General features: G+C 50.0%; 2 protein-coding genes across 3 annotated transcripts in view; one reads left to right on the plus strand and one right to left on the minus strand.

The window, feature by feature from the left end:
- The window catches only part of HS3ST2 (heparan sulfate-glucosamine 3-sulfotransferase 2), an 87,709-nt gene that overhangs the window by 58,497 nt on the left and 7,977 nt on the right, over nt 1-21,235 (plus strand). The gene's annotated exons all lie outside the window — the stretch shown is intronic.
- On the minus strand, nt 3,467-20,468 carry LOC116581383. Of its 2 annotated transcripts, XM_032328550.1 has the most exons (3): nt 15,926-20,468; nt 14,872-15,028; nt 3,467-3,876 (listed from the first exon to the last, which is right to left on the minus strand). In XM_032328550.1, the coding sequence occupies exons 1-3, from the start codon at nt 16,361-16,363 to the stop codon at nt 3,728-3,730; spliced, it is 744 nt and encodes a 247-aa protein (XP_032184441.1). In that variant the 5' UTR covers nt 16,364-20,468; the 3' UTR covers nt 3,467-3,727. The 2 variants fall into 2 exon arrangements, 1 of the variants encoding a protein (XP_032184441.1); XR_004282040.1 differs by lacking the exon at nt 14,872-15,028.

The raw sequence follows: 21,235 nt of genomic DNA on the forward strand, positions 1-21,235 counted from the left end.
GGTGAGTCGGACAGACGAGATCTAGGGAGCGACGCAGAAGGGCTGGCGCAGTCGCCGGTCACCGGACACCAAGAGTCTGGGAGTCAGAGATTTCCGCTGCCTTCTCGTGACTTGTGGGGACGCAGGCTCCCTTGCACCCCAAGACAGGGCTGACTGTGCGTTCTTTTCAGGGGTACAGTTAGCACGTAGATGATCTTCTAAGCAAGGGAGCCGTTGAGGCTCATTTGCTTCTCCCTCAAAAACCTTTCTAGGCCACCACAGATCCCATCTGATAGCTCAAGTTAGCTGCACAATTAAACCCAAAGCAGCCTGTTTATGAGTATGAGATGCCAGGTTTCCCTGCAAAACATAGCAAAGTAACAGATGCTTTAGAGCAATAAACAAACTGAAATATAGCTTTTCTTTGCTCTCTCCGATACTAATAGGCAGAAAATCTTTCTTGGCAAGTGTAACTTGGGGGGGGGGGCAGGAAGGTAAGGGGGTGCTCGCATCACTCTGTTGTACATGGGGCCTTGATGACCCACCTTTAGAGATCTCCATTCGGCCCTGACCTTGGTGGGTCAGGTCCCTTTGTAAGTGGCCCAGGGCCGGCGCCAGCATCCTGTAGTAGAGACAGAGGCCCCACGCCTGGTGAGCCCGGCTGCATCTGGTGAGTCACAGTGTGGGGAACCAGATGGAGCCTGGATTTCCGCCTCCCTGTCCCCTGCCCCCCGCCCCCGCCTCCCTGCGGGCCGGGCACCCTTGGGCAGGAACGCTCTCGCACAGCATGAAGGGGCTTCTGTTTTCACGAATTTAAAAACAAAACAAACTGAAGAAGGCAAGGAAACCTTTGCCCCCCTGTTCTGTGCCGTTTCATAAACTCCCATTGTAGAGCTGCTCGTGTGATCGCCGATTCCACTCCGGGATTCTGAGTCACGGACGCCCTCAGAGGCCCTGGCGTTTCTGAGCATGCGTTTTGGTGCGCGCCTGCTGGCCTCCCACACCCAGCTCCCAGGGTCATTTCAGAACTTTGCCATTGCCGAAGGTCCTCTGCCGCACCCTTGCCGTGCGCCCTTCCGCAGCTGACCCTGCTCCCTCCCGGCCCCCCATCTCCCGCCCACCTGTCCCTGGTGTGTGCGCCGGGAGGAGCCCCTGCCCGGTCACCGCCCGCACACACTGCGGGCTGAGGTCGGGCAGAGGCACGTGTGGCCTCAGGAGGGCGGTCATAGTGGTGGCGGGTCCCGGCCCTGGAGACCGCGCTCCATCCGCAACAGACGGGGGCTCGTCTCCTTTTGTTCTTCCGCTGGGACGGCTCCGGGCCGTGTCCCCACCGTCTCCCAGAGGATCGCAGTGCAGTTGCCCGCGGTCGCGGCCGGCCTGATGGCGCTCCTGTTGTCGGCCTTTCTGTCCTTCCTTCTTCCTTCTCCTGGTCTCTGGTGTCTCCTGTGTCACCCTCCGGTGGGTTCATATCACCTTACTGCATTCAGTGTCACCTCTCTTGCACTCGGATCCTTGTCTCCATGACACTTTTGGGGGGTGAATCGAACCCAGACCCTCCCTAACACCGTCACGTGTCTTCTTTCTCGTGCAGAGCTGACTGTCGGACCCGTGCCCTTACACTCCTGTCTTGCTGACACCACCCATGATCTCATAAACAAAAGGGCGACTTTTTCTTTTCTTTTTTAATTAAACATTTTTTTAAAATTTATTTATTTGACAGAGAGACACAGCAAGAGAGGGAACACAAGCAGGGGGAGTGGGAGAGGAGGAAGCAGGCTTCCTGCCGAGCAGGGAGCCGGATGCGGGGCTTGATCCCAGGACCCCGGGATCAAGATCTGAGCTGAGGGCAGACGCTTCACAACCGAGCCACCCAGGCATCCCCAAAGGCTACTTATTCAAGAACTTCTTTGGCTTGTTTACAGCATTAGACATGACTGACCATCTTGCTCCTTTTGGAAACTTATCCCTTGGCTTCCACTTCACCAGAGGGTCAGTTAAATTGTGGACAGAGCCAGATTAACCCTGACTGGCTGGACCAAGACGGAAGTTCATGCATCTCTTACTTACCGGTGTGGGGAGACTCTGGGGCCAGCACGATGAGGCTCTGTCCCACAGCCCCAACCAGGGGCCCGCACCCCTCTGCCTTGCTGGGCCTCTACCCCTGGAGTATCGTTCTTACCCCCGTGGTCCAGAGTGGCTCAGCAGGAAGCAGGGTGCAGGCGTGTGTGGGGGAGGGTGCGGCGTGGGCACACGTCCCATCTGCTCACATCTGGCTGGTTAAGACACAGCGGCCACACTGAGCTGCGAGGGAGGCTGTGAAGTGTAGTCTTGACCTTGGCGGGCCCGCGTGCAGCTGAAACCAGAGGCTCTGGTCCTGCGGGGACAGGGGTAAGAGGCTTTGGGGGCCACCAGCAGTCGCGTGTTCCTGGTTCTCCTTTTTTCTCAGTCCTCTGCCCGGATCGCCTTCCTGTGCCGGCCCGTCGAGCTCTTGTGCTTCCCGTGGTTCCCTCATGGTTCAGTCTGTCTCGGGAGGAGCTCCTCCAGGCCGCACCCCTCAGGGCCGACCTTCCAGAGCACTTCTGCTCTCTCGCTTGGGTTTCCCGGTGCCGACTGTGAATGACCTCCTCTTCATCCGAAACTCTGTCATCCAGAGCCTGAGCTGATAAGCCCCTCCGCCTGCCCCGGCCCTCTGGATCCTCTCCGAGTCCCTACCTTGGCGAGTGTCCGTTTTCCTCCCTTCGCCCTTTGAGTCAACAGCCGGAGCCGCCTAGACTCGACTTTGCACGCACGCACCTCGTGCTCCGTCTCCGACCCCACGGTCACGTCAGGCCTTCATCATTCCCGCTGGATGAAGCCTGCGCACATGTCTCCTTCCCTCCATCGCCTGCCCCGGCCACACTGCCGTCAGCGGACGTCTTGGGCCTTCAAGGCGTCTTGAGCATTTTGGATGTCTTGAGCCATCACCACGCTTTTGGTCTACATGACGGTTTTCTTAAAGTCATTAGATGTCAGCACCTAAATACTGAGCTGTTCACATGAAGCTCACATGTCTGCACTCCTGAAGCCTGTAGAGCAGCAGTTCTTACCACTGAGGAGTAGCTTCCCTGTTAAGGTGGGACACAGGCTCTCCACTTCCCCATATATGTCGTCTGCCTGGCCCCATTCTATAAAGCGTGAATCTGATCATGGCACAGTCGTGCCGTCACTCCTACAGTGGCTACCCGTCAACTACCATGGAGAGGTCAGACTCCAAAGGATGCCCTGAAAGGCATGCCTATGTTTGGCCCCCGCCTGAATTTTCTCCCTGACTTCCACCCGCTGCTTCGTACTCCCGTTTCCTTCTTTCTTTTTTTTTTTTTTAAGATTTTATTTATTTGTTTGACAGACAGAGATCACAAGTAGGCAGAGGGACAGGCAGAGCGAGAAGGGGAAGCAGGCTCCCCATGGAGCAGAGAGCCTGACATGGGGCTCGATCCCAGGACCCTGGGATCATGACCTGAGCCAAAAGCAGAGGCTTTAGCCCACTGAGCCACCCAGGGGCCCCCTCCCATTTCATTCTTGCCACCCTGAGCTCTCTTGCCCTAGAACGCCACATGTCTGCTCACACGCTCTGCTTGCCCTGGATGCTTTCCCTCCCCTTGCCCATTGGGCACATTCTTACTTCTCAGGTTCCACCTCTTCTCCATGAGAAGTCTTCTGACGCTTGTACTTTCTGGAGTAGAGTTACGCGTCCTGTCTTTACTTGCCCTCACTGCATGTTCAGTGTTCTGCATTTCTCCTCCTTCTGTAGCTGTTTTGTCTTCTCGGCCAGATTGCGAGCCCTTCCTCCTTCAGGCCGGATATTTGCTCTCAGCACCAAGGACAGCGCCTGGCACCCACAAGCCGGCTTCTCAGTGACTGTTGAAGGAAGGAGTTGAAACTATAATGACCGTTGCATCATGAAAATGGAGATTTCTTTCTTTACACTCTAGACACACATAGATGTGTCTACCCGACATACAACACAATGACAAATATACAAATACGAAACAGTCACAAAATACAAATTAACAGTAACACGAATAGAAAAACCTGGAAACGCACATACGTGCACACGTGCATTTCTGAAAACAGACAAAGGAGGAAGCGCAGAGAACAATGAAAGGTTCTGACTTAAAAACGTGGGTGCTAAATCTGCAACCGAAATCAAACATAGTGACAATGATAACAAGTAGAAGGGAGGCTGAGCAGAACATTATTACATCGTTTGCATGCAGGGGCACTGCACTAACATTTTATGTACATTTTATTTAATCCTCACAGAAGCCTTGTAAGAAATTGTATTTGTCAGGGTTCTCCAGAGAAACAGAACCAATAGGATATATATAGATTATATATAAGAGGAGATTTATTATAGGAATTGGCTCACGCGGTGATGGAGGCTGAGAAGTTCCGCAATCTGCTGTCTGCAAAATGGAGAACCAGGGAAACTGGTGATAAATTCAGTCCAAGCCTGAAGGCCTGAGGACCAGGATCCCCAAGGTCGGGAGGCAGGAAAAGCTGGACCTCCCAGCCCAGGAGCAGAGAACAAATTGACCCTTCCTTTGCCTTTTTATTCCAGAATTGACCCTTCCTTTGCTTGCTTGCTTTATTCCAGATTGGATGGTGTGGGTCTCTTTACTCAGGATTTACTCTGTGTTCAAATGCTAACCTCCTCCAGAAGCACCCTCACAGACACCCCCAGAAATACTGTTTAACCAACTAGTTGGGCCTCCCACACCCCAGGCAAACTGATACATAAAACGATGCATCTCAGAGGTACACGACTTTCTCCATTTCTTATGTGTGGAAACTGAGTCTGAGAGCTGTCGTGGCTTGCTCCGTGTGCCTTGACCTCACAGTGGGAGACACTGGGCCGCCACCCAGGCCCGAGTGCTTACGCCATTGAAACATTCTCCTTGGGATCATGCTTTACACATTCAGTAGGTTTTTTGTTTTTTTTGTGGGGTTTTGCGGGGTTTATTTTGGGGTTTTGTGTGTGTCTGTGTGTTTAGCCATAACTAAGGAGGTGGGATTAAGACCTGGAGTTTGGGAATTGCCTATAACCTTTTCCTGGGAAATAATGGACTTTTTAAAAATTACATTGTTTATTTTTCATTCCAGTGTCGTAGGGATTCAGCACTTCCACAGGTCACCCCGGCTCACGCCAGCAAGTGCCTTCCTTAATCCCCTTTGTCTGTGTCCCCCGTCCCCACACCCACCTCCCCTCTGGTCACCATCCGCTTGTTCTCTGTAGTTAAGAGTCTGTTTCTTGGGTGGAAAAATCTGTTTCTTGGTTTGTCTCTCTTCTTCACTCATTTGTTTTGTTTCTCAAATTCCATGTATGAGTGAAATCATGTGGTCTTTGTCTCTGATTTCACTTCGTATTAGGCTCTTTAGCTCCATCCGTGTTGCTGCAAATAGCAAGATTTTATTCTTTTTATGGCTAATCGTATTCCTTTGTTTATATGTAACACGTCTTCTGTATCCATTCATCTTCTGATTGACACCGGGCTGCTTCCCTAACATGACTGTTGTAACTATGCCGCCACAAACATGGGGAGCATGTGCCCCTTGAGTTAGTGTTTTTGCATTTGCGGGGGCACTAGATACCCAGGAGTGCAGTTGCCGGATAGGAGGGTAGTTCTGTCTTTAACTTTTTGAGGCACCTTCATACCGTCTTCCATAGTGGCTGCGTCAGTTTGCGTCCCCAGCAACAGTGCAAGAGGGTTCTTTTTTCTCTACGTCCTCGCCAACACTGCCTGTTTCTTAAATTTTTGATTCTAGTCATTCTGACAGGTGTGAGGTGATACCTCATTGTGGTTTTGATTTGCATGTCCCTGATGATAAGGGCTGATAAGCATCTTTTCATGTGTCTCTTGGTCATCTGTTTTGTCTTCTTTGGAGAAATGTCTGTTCACATCTAATGCCCGTTTTTACTTTATTGTTTTAAAAGGTTTTAATTTATTTGACAGAGAGGTAGAGAGCCAGAGAGCACAAGCAGGGGGAGAAGCAGAGGTAGAGGGAGAAGCAGGCTCCCCGCTGAGCAGAGAGCCTAATGCAGGGCTCGATCCCAGGACCCTGGGATCACGACCTGAGCCAAAGGCAGCTGCTTAACCGACTGAGCCCCCCAGGTGCCCCATCTTCTGCCCATTTTTAATTGGATTGTTTTTTGGGTGTTGAGTTGTATCATTTCTTTCTTTTCTTTTTCTTTTTTTTAATACGAGGAGCGGGGCAGAGAGAGGGAGAGACTCTTAAGCCGGTTCAACACCCAGTGCGGACCCCGACGTGGGGCTCCATCTCACTGAGATCCTGACCTGAGCTGAATGGGAATCAGACACTTACTTGACTGAGCCACCCAGGCGCCCCTGTACCATTTCTTTATATATTTTGGATACTCAGCCTTTATCAGATACGTCATTTGCAAATATCCTCTCCCATTCAGTAGGTTGCTTTTTAGTTTTGTTGACTGTTACCGTTGCTGTACAGACACTTTTTGTTTTGATGTAGTCCCAGTAGTTTATTTTTGCTTTTATTTCCCTTTGCCTCAGGAGACATACCTAGAAAAATGTTGCTAGAGTCAGTGTCAGAGAAACTACTGCCTGTGTTCTCTTCTAGGATTTTTATGGTTTCAGGTCTCACATTTAGGTCTTTTATCCATTTTGAGTATATCTTTGCGTACGGTGTAAGAAAGTGGTCAGTTTCATTCTTCTCCATGTCCCCACCCAGTTTTCCCAGCACCGTTTGTTGGAGACACCATCTCCTTCCCATTGTATATTCTTTCCTGCTTTGTTGAAGATTAACTGACCGTGTAATTCCGGGGTTATGCCTGGGTTTTCTGTTCTGTTCTGTTGATCGAGGTGTCTTTTTTTGTGCCAGTACCATGCTGTTTTGATTACTGTAGATTTGTGGTATAACTTGAAGTCTGGAATTATGATGCCTCCAGCTTTTAATTTGCTTTTTCAACATGACTTTGGCTATTCGGGGTCTTTTGTGGTTCCGTACACATTTTAGGATCGTTTGTTCTAGTTCTGTGAAAAGCGCTGTTGGTGTTTTGACAGGGACTGCACGAATTGTGGAGATTGCTTTGGGCAGTGTAGACATTTTAACAGTATTTGTTCTTCCAGTCCATGAGCGTGGAAGGGGTGACTTTCCGTTCCTTTGTGCCCTCTTCAGTTTCTTTCATCAGGATTTTTTTTGTTTTCATCGTTCAGGTCTTTCACCTCTTGGTTAGGTCTGTTCATAGGTATGTTATTATTTTTAGTGCAGTTGTAAATGAGGTTGTTTATTTCTCTTTCTCCTGCTTCCGTATTGGTGTACAGAAATGCAACAGATGTCTGTAGATTGATTTTGTAGCCTGTGACTTTACTAAATTCGTTTATCAGCTCTAGCGGTTTTTTTGGTGGAGTCTTTTGGGTTTTCTCTGTATAGTATCGTGTCCCCTGCAAATGATAAAAGTTTTATTCTCCCTTACTGATGTGGATGCCTTTTATTTCTTTTTGTTGTCTGACTGCTGTGGCTAGGACTTCCTGGGCTGTGCTGGAGAGACCTGGTGAAAGTGGAGATCCTAACCTTAGGGGGAAAGGCTCTCAGTTGGAAAATCATGGACTTTTGACAAAAATATTTCTTTAAAAAAATAGAACAAAGAACTGCCTTTGGAGCAATGACTATTTTTAGGTTTGATTTGAGGGTGTAGCTGTGAAATAGTGGCTCCCTTCTTCCATTTCAAGATTCTTGGTATTATAAGGAAAAACCCTTGTCTCCCTCAAGACAATCCTGTACAATCAGAAAGAGGAAAAAAAGCCTCTGATATCTCTCCTTTGACCTCCTTAACTAATCAGAAAATTACTTTTCTAATAAGTGTGTAGAGTTAAATAATAATTACTCACATTTATATGACAGCCCATCCCTTGAATCGTGTTGATACAGGAGAGATCCCATTCCATAATCACAGTAATAATCAGACTTTGGGGTTTTCTAAAGGGAATTTCTTCTTAAAGGGGCATTGCTGTATTTTTTTTGCCCCTCAAAACCATTGAAATGTTTGTGTTTCTGTTTTTTGTTGAAATGTAGTGGACACACACTATTACATTAGTTTTAGGAAATTGCTTTGATTATGATGGAATCCTACCTTTAAACGGTTTTCCTTACTTTTTGTCTTGGAGGTACTTAATAAGCAAATCCTGTATAAGCAGAGGACAACGTGGTGGTTCTTTGCGACTACTTTTTCTGGCCATTTACAGGGTTCCGTAAAGAGAGCGCAGCTACGTACGTCCCGCATCTCTCTACACAAAGTTGTATGTACATCACTCTTCCATTTCTCCATCGCTCTCAGGAGGACATCATCCTCCCTTTGGATCTTCTTACGAAAAGCACATAAGTCTGTGTTTTGAGGCCTTGCTGAGCACCACTGATGTCAAGTATACATTTAATTCGTAGCCATCTTTACCCTTAACTGTTGGAATAATCCTATGGGGTAAAGCGCCATCATTGGCGCCATTTCACGGATAAGAAGACTGAGGCTTCCAGAGAATTAAGTAACTTACCAGTGACTTCTCGGTTGAGGGTGTGATCAATTAGAAATCATATTAGACCGACTCCAGAGCCCGTGGGGTTTAACTGCTAAGTATGTGTGCCTTCCTCATTTTCAGGAGCTATCACACTGACCTCCGGAGTGAGAAATTCCTTCCAGTAGGTTAAGTAAAAGTTGGATTTCGCTTTCTGTTCAACTCCCCAGGCATTCAGCATCTTGCTGGAGGCGCTAGTGGGTAGAAGAAATTGCTTGTGTTTAACAGAGAAGGGCCAGGGTTTGCTGACATGTTTAGTTAATCCACAAGGAGATTGCTGATGAGGATTCTGGTTAATTAGTTGTGGAACTTTAAAAAACGAGCAGCTGTGCCATGGTAGAATGCATTTTACTTCCCCAGCCCTGGGGGAAAGCACTGGGTATGTTCTGCGGCTCTGTGTACTTACATATCTTGATTGAACATTCAACAGCGTGTTTTGCAAGACTCAGGTATCCTGGCTTTGTTCCAACACGGATAATTAGGTTCTGCTCCGGCTCTGCCGGCAGTCTCGGGCAGGCACAGGATTAATCATAAGAACTGCAGCGAACAAGCACCTACTACGCACCAGCCACCGCACTGGGAAATCCCCAGACATCATCCATCCTCCCCACAGTCCTGCAGACTAACTTCTCTTTTCTCCCCCTTTAATGGGGAAACTGAGGCTCAGAGGTTAGTGACTTGCCCGATGCCGCACATGAGTGAGTGGCAAAACAGAGATTCAGACTTACACACGCCCGGCTCTAAAGCCTGTGTCTTTTCCTCTTCTGCACCCTTCATTTGGGGGGAAAAAATGCACTTGAGGGGTGCCTGGGTGGCTCCGTCAGTCAAGTGTCCGACTCTAGATTTTGTCTCAGGTCATGATCTCAGGGTCATGGGATCGAGCCCCACGTTGGGCTCTGCCCTGGGCGTGTGGTCAGCTGAGGATTCTCTCTCTCCCTCTTGCTCTGCCCCTCCTGCTCACCAGTGTGCACTTTCTGTCTCTCAAAAAAAGAAAAGAAAAAAAAAGTGCATTTGACCAAAAAAAAAAAAAAAAAAAAAAAAAAGTCAAATCCTGCAAAAAGGGTAAGTCATGGAAAATGAGTTTCCTCCTGGCTCTTAGCCGGCTCTGGTTTTCCTTCCTGCAGGCCCAGCCTCATGTTCTTGAGCATCTTCCAGTGTATTCAGTGCATCTGCACCTTCTCTTCTTTTTGAAGTTTCTGTTATAGGTTATTTGGCTAAAATGGACTCTTTCTCTGTACTGAATTTTCCTACTTAAAATTTGTAAATGCGGGGTGCCCGGGTGGCGCAGTGGGTTAAGCATCTGTGTTCGGCTCAGGTCATGATCCCAGGGTCCTGGGATCGAGCCCTGCGTCAGGCTCTCTGCTCAGCAGGGAGTCTGCTTCCTCCTCTCTCTCTGCCTGCCTCTCTGCCTACTTGTGATCTCTGTCTGTCAAATAAATAAATAAAATCTTTAAAAATAAATAAATAAAATTTGTAAATGCTTTGGGAGCAAAGTGCGGAAGGGTTTTGTGTGAGTTTCGAGCAAAGAGCAGGCCGTTGCACACGTCTTTCAGGGAAAGTCATCAGGAACAGCAGGTCGTCTGTTGACACCTACGGTTGGGAGAGGTCAGGGATACCAGAATATCACAGGGTGGCTGTGTCCTTCCTTCTGACAGCCACGTAACACACTCTCACGCACTAGAGACCAGCGATCATGTGCATGTAGTGGTTTCTGACTTTTTTTTTTTCCTGCCAATTTAAAACGAGCGTTTTCCCCATGTCTTATTTTCTGAAACATTATCTATAATCACAGCATAGCAGTTCATTAAATGCCTATACATTTAGGTTGTTTCTAGTATTATCTTTTACCAATTTAAACGGTTGTTGCGTATCCTTAAAATACAGGTATCTGCAAGTGTCTTCACATTTCAACACAAGAACTTCTGAAGACTGACTTCCGTAAACTTTAAACTTACACGCGAAACCTAGCAGGTTTCCTTGTACCGCGGATAACGCTAAGCAATTCTCGATTTTGTCATAGGTCAGAATGCTGTCTTCTTTTGGATTTAATTTGCGTTTCTTTAGTACCTGATGAGTTTTCGTATTTTTCCAATTTTTTATCTTCAGGAACTACTTGTGTCTTTTCCTCTGTTTTCTGGTGGGGTATTTTCCTTACTGAGCTATAAAACTCCATTTATTACAGATACTAAATATTCATCTATGATATACAGAGCACAGTTTGTTCCTCTGCATTTTATTTCCCCTTATGGTGATTTTTTTTTTTTTTTGGTCACCCAAAACTTTAGAATTTTTATGTCTTATATTAAAATCTTTTTATTTGCTTTCTTCCTTTGGTATTATGAGTATAAAGCCTTCGCAGTTCTCAAGAATATAAACATATTTACTGATATTTTAACCCCTTACTCCACTGTTTTCTTCTTCACTTTGAATGACTTCATTTATTTTGAATTCACGTAGGTGTAGGTGTGAATAAAGAAACTTGATTCCGTTCCCCCCGCCCCATGATTTGCTAATTGTCCCCAACAAAGTCCCAATGAGCCGCAATTTCCCAACTGACCTAGCAGGCCCCCTTTACCGTGTGCTTTTCACGTAGTCGTGCTTCTTTCTGACTCCGGATTCTGCCCATGCATTTGCCTGTTCCCAAGCCAGAACCACACTGTTTTAATTACTACAGCTTCACAGTATATATTGGGTGACATCGTAGCTTCCTGCCCATGAGTCTTCCTTCAAGCACGATGCATTAGCTCTTATCTTTAATTTATTCACCCAAAAGAAACTTCGTAATTGTAATGTCAAATTCGATTTTCCAAATCCTCTTGGGATTTAGATTGCTACTACATTTGATTTATAGATTAATTTGAGAAGAATGGATGTCTTTCTAACGTTATGACTTCCCATCTCTCCATTTATTAAAGGTTTAATTGAACTGTCTATAAATTATAGAACAGTATTAAATATTAATTGTGTTAGGAGGCATCTTTGTCTTGCCTAACTTTAATGAGACTCGGAGCCTATGGGTTACGAGCACGGAGTCACTCGAGTCAAAAATGCTTGGGTTTATAGCCTGGCTTCACCGATTGGTACCTTGGGTCCTTGGGCGGCTTGTGTCTCTGCGCCAAATCTCTTTACGTGAATAATCAGGCTAATACAAATACCTGCCTGGCGAGAGGGTGATGGGTTTAAATGAGATAGTACGTGGGGAAGTACCCCCGTGGCTCTCGGTAAATGTTAACTGTTGGTATTTCTTCACCCTTCAGTATGCTGGTGCCTGCGGGTTTGAGATGGACGTTCTTTTTTTTTTTTAATGTTAAAGAGGCAGCCTTCCTGGTTTCTTAAGATTATTTTTTTCTTGATTAGTAATGGATGTTGAATTTACTAAGTGCCTTTCCGGAATCTGTTGAGATGATCATTTTTTTTCTTCTGACCTATTTCTGCGCTGAATTATGATTTCGTATTAAATGTAATGATAATGGATCTCAATGGGACGTGACAGCTTTTCTTTTAATAAATTATGCTTTTGGTAGATAGTGCTCGAAATCTTGACTGGTCAGGGAGCTTCTGCTTGTCGACCTGACCTGGGTGGGCCTGTCTGTCAGTGTTCTGGCAGGTGTCTGGGCCTCCTCCACCGTGAGGGTGTCGGGGGGGCTGCCCGGCTCAGCGGGTGTGGATCATCACGTGCCCCTCCCCTGACCCTGACAGGAGCAGGGCAGTGGCCTGGGTAGGGCTGGGGGGTTGCGGGCAAGCTTTGCTGCATAGCTGCTGCTTCTAGAGATCTTGGGCCCTGACTATATGTTCACCTGTGCCTCTCGCCCCACCAGGCTCCCTGGTGGCTCCAAGTCCAGAAAACTCTGTAGCAAGAATCCACTTTCTTCTCATTAGTGACCTCGCCCCTCCCCGAGCCACTTAGGTTTTGGCTCTCTCTTCCAATACGCTCACACATCAGCCTCCCTTCTTCCAAAAATATGTCTCTCTTCATTGTCTGCCAGCGACTCCTTACCCTTTCTCTTAATGTGTTGACTTTATATGTTTTTATCCATTCACTATCGATTTAGTGGTGACCGAGAGGGAGTGGAGATGAACACTGTGTTTGAGCCACCATGTCAGATGAAGTCCTGCTGTGACTTGGGCCCTTTACTGATACTAAATGATCCACTTTGTCTCATTCAGTGTCTTTGCCTTGGATTCGTCTTGTTCTGGTATTAATATCATGACTCCAACTCTCTTTAGACTGGCATTTTCCTAATGTATCTGAACCTCTCCATTTTCATATAAAATGTTCCTGTCCTTGTGTCCTGGGGTAGTCTTACAAACACAAAAATGACTAGGTTTTACTTTAGAATGAGAAATCTTTGATTGTTGTCATTTTTAAAAATTAGGGTGTTCAGCCTGTTTTCAGTCATTTTTATTTTTTTATTTTTTTATTTTTTTTTATTTTATTTATTCATTTTACAGAGATCACAAGTAGGCAGAGAGGCAGGCAGAGAGAGAGAGAGAGAGAGAGAGAGGAGGAAGCAGGCTCCCTGCCAAGCAGAGAGCTCGATGTGGGGCTCGATCCCAGGACTCTGGGATCATGACCTGAGCCGAAGGCAGAGGCTTTAACCCTCTGAGCCACCCAGGCACCCCTGTTTTCAGTCATTTTTAATATCTCCACAGTCATTGCTGCTCATACACTTCAGGCCTCTGGCTCTACGGTTGTGGCTGTTTTTCCCCCCTGGCTTTCCTTTCCTGTCTCCTTTGTTACACGAGCTGCATTTTCTTTGCTTCTTTATTTTCCAGTGTTTTGGAAGGTACAGGTCCTGTTTTTAATTGTTCGCTACACTCTGCTCCAATAGAGCAAGCGAGGAGGCAGCGTCCTTGGCAGAGAGCCTCACACACTTGCACCCTCCCCTCCTCCTCTGGCACCAACTTCTTCATCGGTTGAATCTGGGATGTTGGGTTTGATTGATCAAATGACTAATTTTTTAACTTTATTGTTGATTGATTTTTGGAATTTCTGAAAGGAAAATCATGACATGAGAAGCAGAGTTTGTGGGTTATCTGGACTTCCCACTGGTTTGATCCCAATCATGGCCCTTTCATGCACAACTTCCTCATTCTCGGATTCTTTCCCACCATCAGGCAGGTCATGGCTTTCATTTTCAGGGAACTTTTTGGAGAGAGAGGTGGAATGCTTTTAAAGCTGTTGCACGTCTTGTAATGCTTTTCTTCTGCCTTCACAAGCAAATTGGCTCAGTACTGAAAGTCACAATTCTTTTTTTCCTGCAAAAACTCTATAGATAATAATCTCTGTTTTTCTAGCTTTGGTGCTGCAAAGTCCTGGTCTGAATTTATAGAATTCAATGATATGTGTTTGTATAGATAGATGATGGGTGAATGGATGGATGGATGGCTGGCTGGATTCCTGGATGTGGGTTTTATTTCGTTAGGACAGAGCTGGCCTTTATCTGCCCCCATGACCATCTTTTATCTTCATAAATACCTCTTTAATGCAGTCTTGGCCCATCACTCCGTCCTCTTTCAGATTTCCTCCTCAGTAACCTTGCAGACGTGCACTGCCTGTGACAGTTCTGTCTCCCATGCTTCCTCCTCCCTCACCAGTTCGGTCTTGTAGACCCTTCCTTGAGAAGCCCAAGATCAGACTCAGGTGTGTTCCGGTTTAATTTTCTGTATCACAAGTTCTGCTCTTTCCTGCTACCAGGGTCATCTGCTGATGCATTTGTAGCTCCTCTACAGCACCGTCTTACCTCTTCCGGACGCGGTTTTTTTCTTATCCTGCTGTCTCTTCCTGTCTTCCTTGGTCTCTTCCCCTCCGGGTTCTCTGGCCCCGCAGCTCCCGTGCTCTGCTCGCTCCCCTTTTCCTTCTCCGCACACTGGAATTCTCCATTGATTCGTCTGTCGTCTCTCCCGCCAGACTGCAGGCTTCATGCCACATCCGTTATATTGGGAGCCATGCCTCTGTGCCTAGCGCAATGGCTAGCAAACAGTAGGCACTTAATAATTGTTGGATGAGTGTAGGTCCACATCACTCTGGCTTGGATTCCCTTCGGCCCAGCCGGCATTGCTTTGAGCCAGAGGCTCCCAGACTTCAGTCATCAAAGGATCTCTCTCCGTTCTTCTGTATTCGTGTGCCATCCGTACTCTTACCTACTGAACGCTCACCATGCTCCGCGTTTGCCATGTGGTGAGGCCTCACCCTTGGCAATGAAATCTGTGAAGTGAAGGTGATGTCCTAGTTCCAGTTTCCTAAAATACATTAAAATAAACACGTAACTGGAACAAATGTAAGCTCTGTCCAAGAGTCACTCACATGGGATGGAAGAGCTGTGGCTGCCCTTGGGGAAGCCCCGGCTGTCGGGGAGCTTGGCCTGCTGGGTCCCCTGGAGGAGCTCGGGTCTTCTCGATCTGGGCGTTGCTCCTTCCCGTGTTCTCCATTCGAGCCCGCGTGAGTCATTGGTTCTGGCTGCCTGGGACCAGATGGCACAGGGACGAGGACCAAAGAACCACAGTCAGCAGGGACGACACCATCCTTTCCTGATGAGGCGAGGGGAGACTGCGGGGAGAGGCATTCGGTGTACAACCAGATAAGCAAGATGCTGACAGATCCTGCTTCGAGCTTTTCAGGAAATAAACCCCAGGGTGTAGAGAGTGATATCTCAGAGTAGTGACAGGTAAATAGAGATTGGAGGAGAGAAGGACTGAGCCATGGGAAGGCCAGAGACCGTGTCCCAGGCAGGAAGAAGAGCAAAGACCCTGGAGGCAAGGGTAGGACTGGGGGCATTCAAGAGCATCTGCTAGCTCATGGTGCAGGGGCGTCCTGAACACTTTCCAGATCTGAAATGCAGAGCTGAACCATCCACACCATAGCCCAGACAAGAATCCAGGTTTGTACAGTTTGCGCAGGCCTTGGACCCTGCAGAAGTATTATTGACTCAATAATCATACATGTGGTGTGCGCCACAGCAGAGGCCTGGGTGATACGCGAGCAGTGGACTTCCCGGGAGCCCTATGTACGGCTTTCCCAGCACCCGCTAACCCTTTGCAACCGTGGAGCTTAATGTGTCCTGGTACACTTGTGTGTGCGGGAGGCAGGATGGAAGGGACTTCTGTCTGGGGCTACTGTCTCCCTGTCTGGGAGGGGAGAGTCGCAGAGGGGCCTGCAGGGAGTGGGTTCCCGCCAACGGCTGCAGTTGGCTCACCTCCCACTAGGGGGCACTGTGATGCTGCAGGAAGTGGGGCAGGCGGGCAGCTCCTCCCTGCAAAACTTAGTAGCCCCAGATAAGCAAGATGTGACTCTGGAATGTGAGATTGTAAAGCTTTGTGTTAAAAACAATAGTAATAATAAGATAAACTCACTGACTCACCCGATCATTGGCTGGGGGTTTGCAGATGCCCAGGGAGCATTCAGAACTGGGAGGGCCTGACCGGTCCTTTGAATGGGGTCCGGGCACCGGTGGAGGGAGCCGCCTCCATGGACACTGCAGGCGGGGAACACTGGGAGGTGGCGATAGGGACACTGGCTTCAGAAGGCCCTGGGGCTGACACCTCAGCCTCCGCCTGGGGTTGGTCACTGTGGAAAAGCTTTGTTCGGCAGACGGATGGTAAGGACACCCCATCCGAACGGCTGCTTTGGTTCTCTCTGGAGTATGATGTGAGCTCGGCAGCGGACGGGCAGCGAAGGGCAGGCTTTGCTCATTGGCAGAGGCTGGAAAATGTCTGAGCTGGCGGTCGTGCAGAGGGCGGCTCGGAACGCGGGGGTCTTGCCCGCTGCGCCCGGGCCCCTTGCGTTGGCAGTTGGGCATTGGTAGGGGAACCAGTCGGCCAGCTTTGCGGGTCCTCCAGGGGTGCTCTGGCCTCCCCCGCCCGCCCTTCCTCTCTCTCCTTTCACGGAGATTGTCTCTGGGGGACTGTGAGGGGGTGCAGATCCCCTAAGCCACACCTTGATACCATCGCTGATAGCCTTGGGCCCACTTGGTGGCCCCCAGGTGCCGTCTTGCTTCCTGGAGGCTGGTGTCCCTGGGGAGGGTCACACGGGAGCGAGCAGGCTTGGAACAGATACTAGAAGCCAGTGCCTCGCTCCGGAAAAGCGCTGGGCTGCTCCCTGCAGCTCTGACCGTGGACGAGGGCGCTGTGCCCGCTCGGGAGCCGGCTGAGGCCGGCGTCGGGGGACTTGCTCGCGGGTTAGATGGGGGAGCTGCTGGGGCAGCTGGTGGATGGCGGGGGTCAGGAACTGAGACACGAGGAGGCAAACGGTAAGTGGAGGGAAAAATCATTTAAATATGCGCAGAGAAGACGACCAAAAGATGTTCCCAGAGCCAAGAAAAGACACACTTCTCACGAAGTAGGGAGTGGGCGCTTCTGCTGCCATGGGGAAGTGTGACAAGACCAGGACAGAACCGGGACGGCTGTTTGAGGGTGTCCTCAGCGCGCGCCGCGTCGCGGGGTGACGGGGTGGGTGGCAGATGGGACAAGCTGGGGACGCATGTGAGGTGAGCAGGTGGGGCCGCTGAGCTTTATTTCAAGAACCTGGGGGAGAAAAGGACAAACCCAGGACCGTGGCAGGAGAGGGAGAAGGGCCGGAGGATTAGCTTCTTAAACATCAGAAGTCCTCGAACTCGGTACAGGGTGACCGCGCTTCATCACGGGGTGTGCTTGAAAGCTGCTGAGAGACTCGGTCTTCGACGTCCTCATCAGAGGAAAATGTCACTGTGTAGCGATGGGGGTTCAGTAGACGTATTGCGGTCATTTTGTGATCTCTACATAGAGTGAGTCACACTGCACACTTGAAACGAGTAAGTCCGTTACATCTCAATAAAACTAACGAAGTAAAAAAAAAAAAATAGCTAATTCCACCGAGTGCAGCGAATGTTCGCCGAGTCTGCGGCTTGTGCGGCCATCGCCGGGCCCTGTGAGACCTTGCTGCCGCAGCGGTGGTCCGTGCACCGCAGGTCAGCCTCGCTGCAGAGCCGGTCGGAAATGCAGAGTCTCAGGCCCCCCTCCCTAGACTTCCCCAGTCAGACTCTGCATTCCAGCAAGATTCCGCCGCCCCCCACCCCTCAGGAGGTTCAGAGGCACATTCAAGGATGAAAAGCACCCATCGAAGGGGCGCACTCCCCGGGAAAGGGGAGAGTAGGCTTCCGGTGGGGAAGGAGCTAAGCCCAGACTGAGAAAGAAGGAACCCGGAGTGACCCCCACGAAGCGCCCTGACAGTGTCCCCACGGTCAGGCCACGCTAGCCGCAGATGGTGCCTGGGAGACTGAGGTGCAGTTGCCTGGAAACTTAGCGAGCTGTATGTGCAGCAGCGAACGCCATTCACCCGCCACCCACGGTCACCCTCCCTCCTTTCCGACCAGGCTTCTCGAGAGGGGAGCTGAACATTCTGGGCCTCCCGATGCCTTGCTTTCCACCCACACCGCAGCTCCTCCAAACACGCTTCCTCCCCCTCACTCCACGAAACCGCTTCCAGACAGGCCATCTTCTTCCGAAACTGTTCTCAATGGAGACTTTTTAACATCACTTTTTGTATTCGCTAGGTTTTTGTTTTTTTTTTTCCAAACTACAGAGAATACATAGTTATGGCAAAGAAAAAGCCGCTGAGTGCAGGAAGAGAAAGGTAGAAATCTAGTCTCGTTCTGCCCCTCTGCGACCTCCAGAGTTCCCTGCATTCGGCCTGTGGGCAGAAGGGACCGTGCGGAGGTCGCCCCTACGGTGCGAGCCCCTTGGCTGGAGGGTAGCGCTGCGCCTGGACGCCCCCCCCAACCCCCCCCACCCCACCCCTGTGGCAAGCCGCAGGCACAGCGCCCCGTGTGGATGCGGTGGGTGTTGGGAAGGGCGGCCCTTGGCTGGGCAGCTGCCCTCCGGGAATAGCTCTGCTCTGGAGGGAGGAACAGGAGTCTGGTCGGGCCTCCCCATCTCCCCAGCTGCTGCCACAGACACCCAGCACCCAGGTCTTGCCCCGCCTGGACAAATAAGTCCCCGGAAGTGGATTGGCTGGATTAGAGCGTGCGCTTTCCATCTGGGGGCATAATTTCTCGTTGCCGTCCTGCTGCAGCCCATTGACAGCCCTGCCGATCACTGGAGAGTGCTCATGAGTTCAGGACACCGTAGCCAGCAATAACGGTTAGCATTTTTGGAAAATATATTTTTCCAGTGTTGAAGGCGGATGTCATCGCCTCATGGTTTTAATTTGCATTTCTTTAACTTTGCGAGAGCTGGAGTATCTTTTTCATGTATTTATTGCAATTCAGTTCTTTCACCGTTCCCTCTTTCCATGGCCCGCGTGCCTGCCTTCTGCCGGCTCGTCCTCGTCCTCGTCCTGGTTTGCAGGAACTCTGAAACAAGCGTCCCTTCGTTCCTCACATGCCGCCAGTGTGTTTCCAACGGGGTCATTTTCCTTCTGTTCTAGTTCTCTTGTTCTCTTTGCTTCCATGCCGGAGACTGCCATTTTTCACAGAGGCCAACTTCTCCGTTTCTTCCTTCATGATTTTTGTCTCATGCTTAGAAAGGCTGTCCTCGTGCCAAGATTAATTTTACATTCTCACGTTTTCTTCTAGTGCTGGAGTCACACTTGAATCCAGAGTCTGTGACTTGCCGTTGCTTTGGCGATGACGTGCGTTCTGCCCCAGTTTCCTCCGCCCCGAGAGCAGGAATGAGGGAGGCGTGGCGGCCTCCTGGAGTTCACGGGGAGACCCAGGGAGGTGGCTCGGCCCCCGGAGCAGGCCCCCCCGCCAGTGTGCCGCAGGCGCTGGCTTATGTGCGGGCCCCCGGGGACCGCGTCTCTGTTGGCTCCGGGAGCTGTGGCAGCACCACCACGGAGGGGTGTGGGGGCTGCCACAGCAGGCGTTCAGTTCTCGCACTTCTGGAGGCTGGAGGTGCAGCATCCGCTTGCCGGCCCATTTGAGCTGTCTGGTGAGAGCTCTCTCCCTGGTTTGGGACCGCCGCCTTCCTGCCGGATCTTCCCATGGTGGGGAGGTGGATCTCTCTCTTGCTTCTCTCCTTCTAAAGCACGAAGCCCATCTGTGCGGACGCGGCTCGCGTGAGCTCCTTGCCTCCCATAGCCCCCGCCTCCAGAGATGGCCACATGGTGTGGGGAGCAGGTAGGGCTTCGGAGGATGAATTTGGAGGAGGATATAAACATTGGGCCCTTCGCAGACCGTGTGTGCATTCGAGGCATGCTGCGCCTGTGTTGCTTTCTTTAAAAAAAAAAAAAAAAATCTAGAACATGATTTCATATGTGGCTACGTCATGAAATGATATTAACCACAATCAAGTTAATTAACCTGTCCATCACCTCACAGTGACTGTGTGCGCGCGCGCGCACGTGCGCAGAGACTTCGGATCTGTTCTCTCAGCAGATTTCAAGTACACAGTGGAGGACTGTTAGCCAGAGTCACCGCGCTGTAATTAGATCCCCGGGACTTACTCATCTTCGAACTGGAAGTTTGTACCCTTTCGCTAACACCTCCTCAGTGCCCTCTCTCCCGCCTCTGGCAACCGCCATTCTACTCTCTGGTTCTAGAAGTTCGACATTTAAGTGAAATCGCATGGTATCTGTCTTTCTTTCTGTGTCTGGCTTATTTCTCTCAGACGTTTAAAAAAAAAAAAAAATACAAGGAAATCCTGCCCCTTTTAACAGTGTGGGGTGAACCTGGGGCCCATTACGCTCGGAGAAATAAGCCGTGTGCCCATTTCTGTGGTTTGCAAGGGGCCCTTTGATTCCAGATCGCACACTCACAACCAGCCCCTGGAGTAGTGCACTGCCCCCCAGACATCTCTTTGTGGGTAGATCACACAAGGAGGCTCCTTCTCTGGTCTCTGTCTGTGACTTGGCAGGACCTGGGACAAATCCCGTAATGCACGAGGTATGGAAGAGGGAGTAGGCTTCACTGGGTAAACCTGCACCCTGGGGCTCTCCTAAGAAGAGGCAGGTGCAGGGTTGACTGATTTCTGACCTCGCTCCGGGGGACGTACCAGGGCCCGGACAGACTGGGTTTATGCTCCAGGGAAGGGACTCTGCCCCCACACCTCCATCGGCTTCCCTTCTTCTGTGGCGGGCTGAGAGCGGCCCTGCCAGCTGGGGGACTGAGCGCAGTACCGGGACACCAGGCAGGCCGGGCACAGGAGTTCTCCGGGAAAGCCAGCTGCCTGGCTCCCTGATGACCTGTGGGGGGAAACTGGGTTCAGGCCTAGCCCCTCTGGCCAGAGGGAAGAAGCCCCCAGCTCTTGTAGGAAGCCAGGTTCAGGTACTGGCCCTCACACTGGGAAATAAGGGACCCCCCCCCATTTCCACAAGACTGTTAACTCCTGAGGACAGAGGCTACACCTTGCTTATCTTTGTATCCCTGGCATACAGTAGGTGCTTCATGAATGCTTGTTCAATGAACGACTACATGAGTACCGAGCAGTACCGTAGGCCAAGCACTGTTGATGTAGCAGTGTGATAGGTTTGATTCCTCACCTTCCATGACCTGACAGTCTAGGGCTCTGATAGACACAGACGGTGTGTAAAATGGGGGCTCTGTCTGCCGTGGGCACCGTGGAATCACAAAGTAGCAAACGCCTACATCTTCCGGGAGGGGAAGCAAGGAAGGCTCCCTGGTGGAGGTGATGATGAGCTAAGAGCTGAAGTAGAGCCTGACAAGCTACCAAGGGCTTCACCACCTGTGAAAGGCCCC

The sequence above is a fragment of the Mustela erminea genome, chromosome 20, assembly GCF_009829155.1.
Source record: "Mustela erminea isolate mMusErm1 chromosome 20, mMusErm1.Pri, whole genome shotgun sequence".
NCBI classification, from domain to species: domain Eukaryota; kingdom Metazoa; phylum Chordata; class Mammalia; order Carnivora; family Mustelidae; genus Mustela; species Mustela erminea.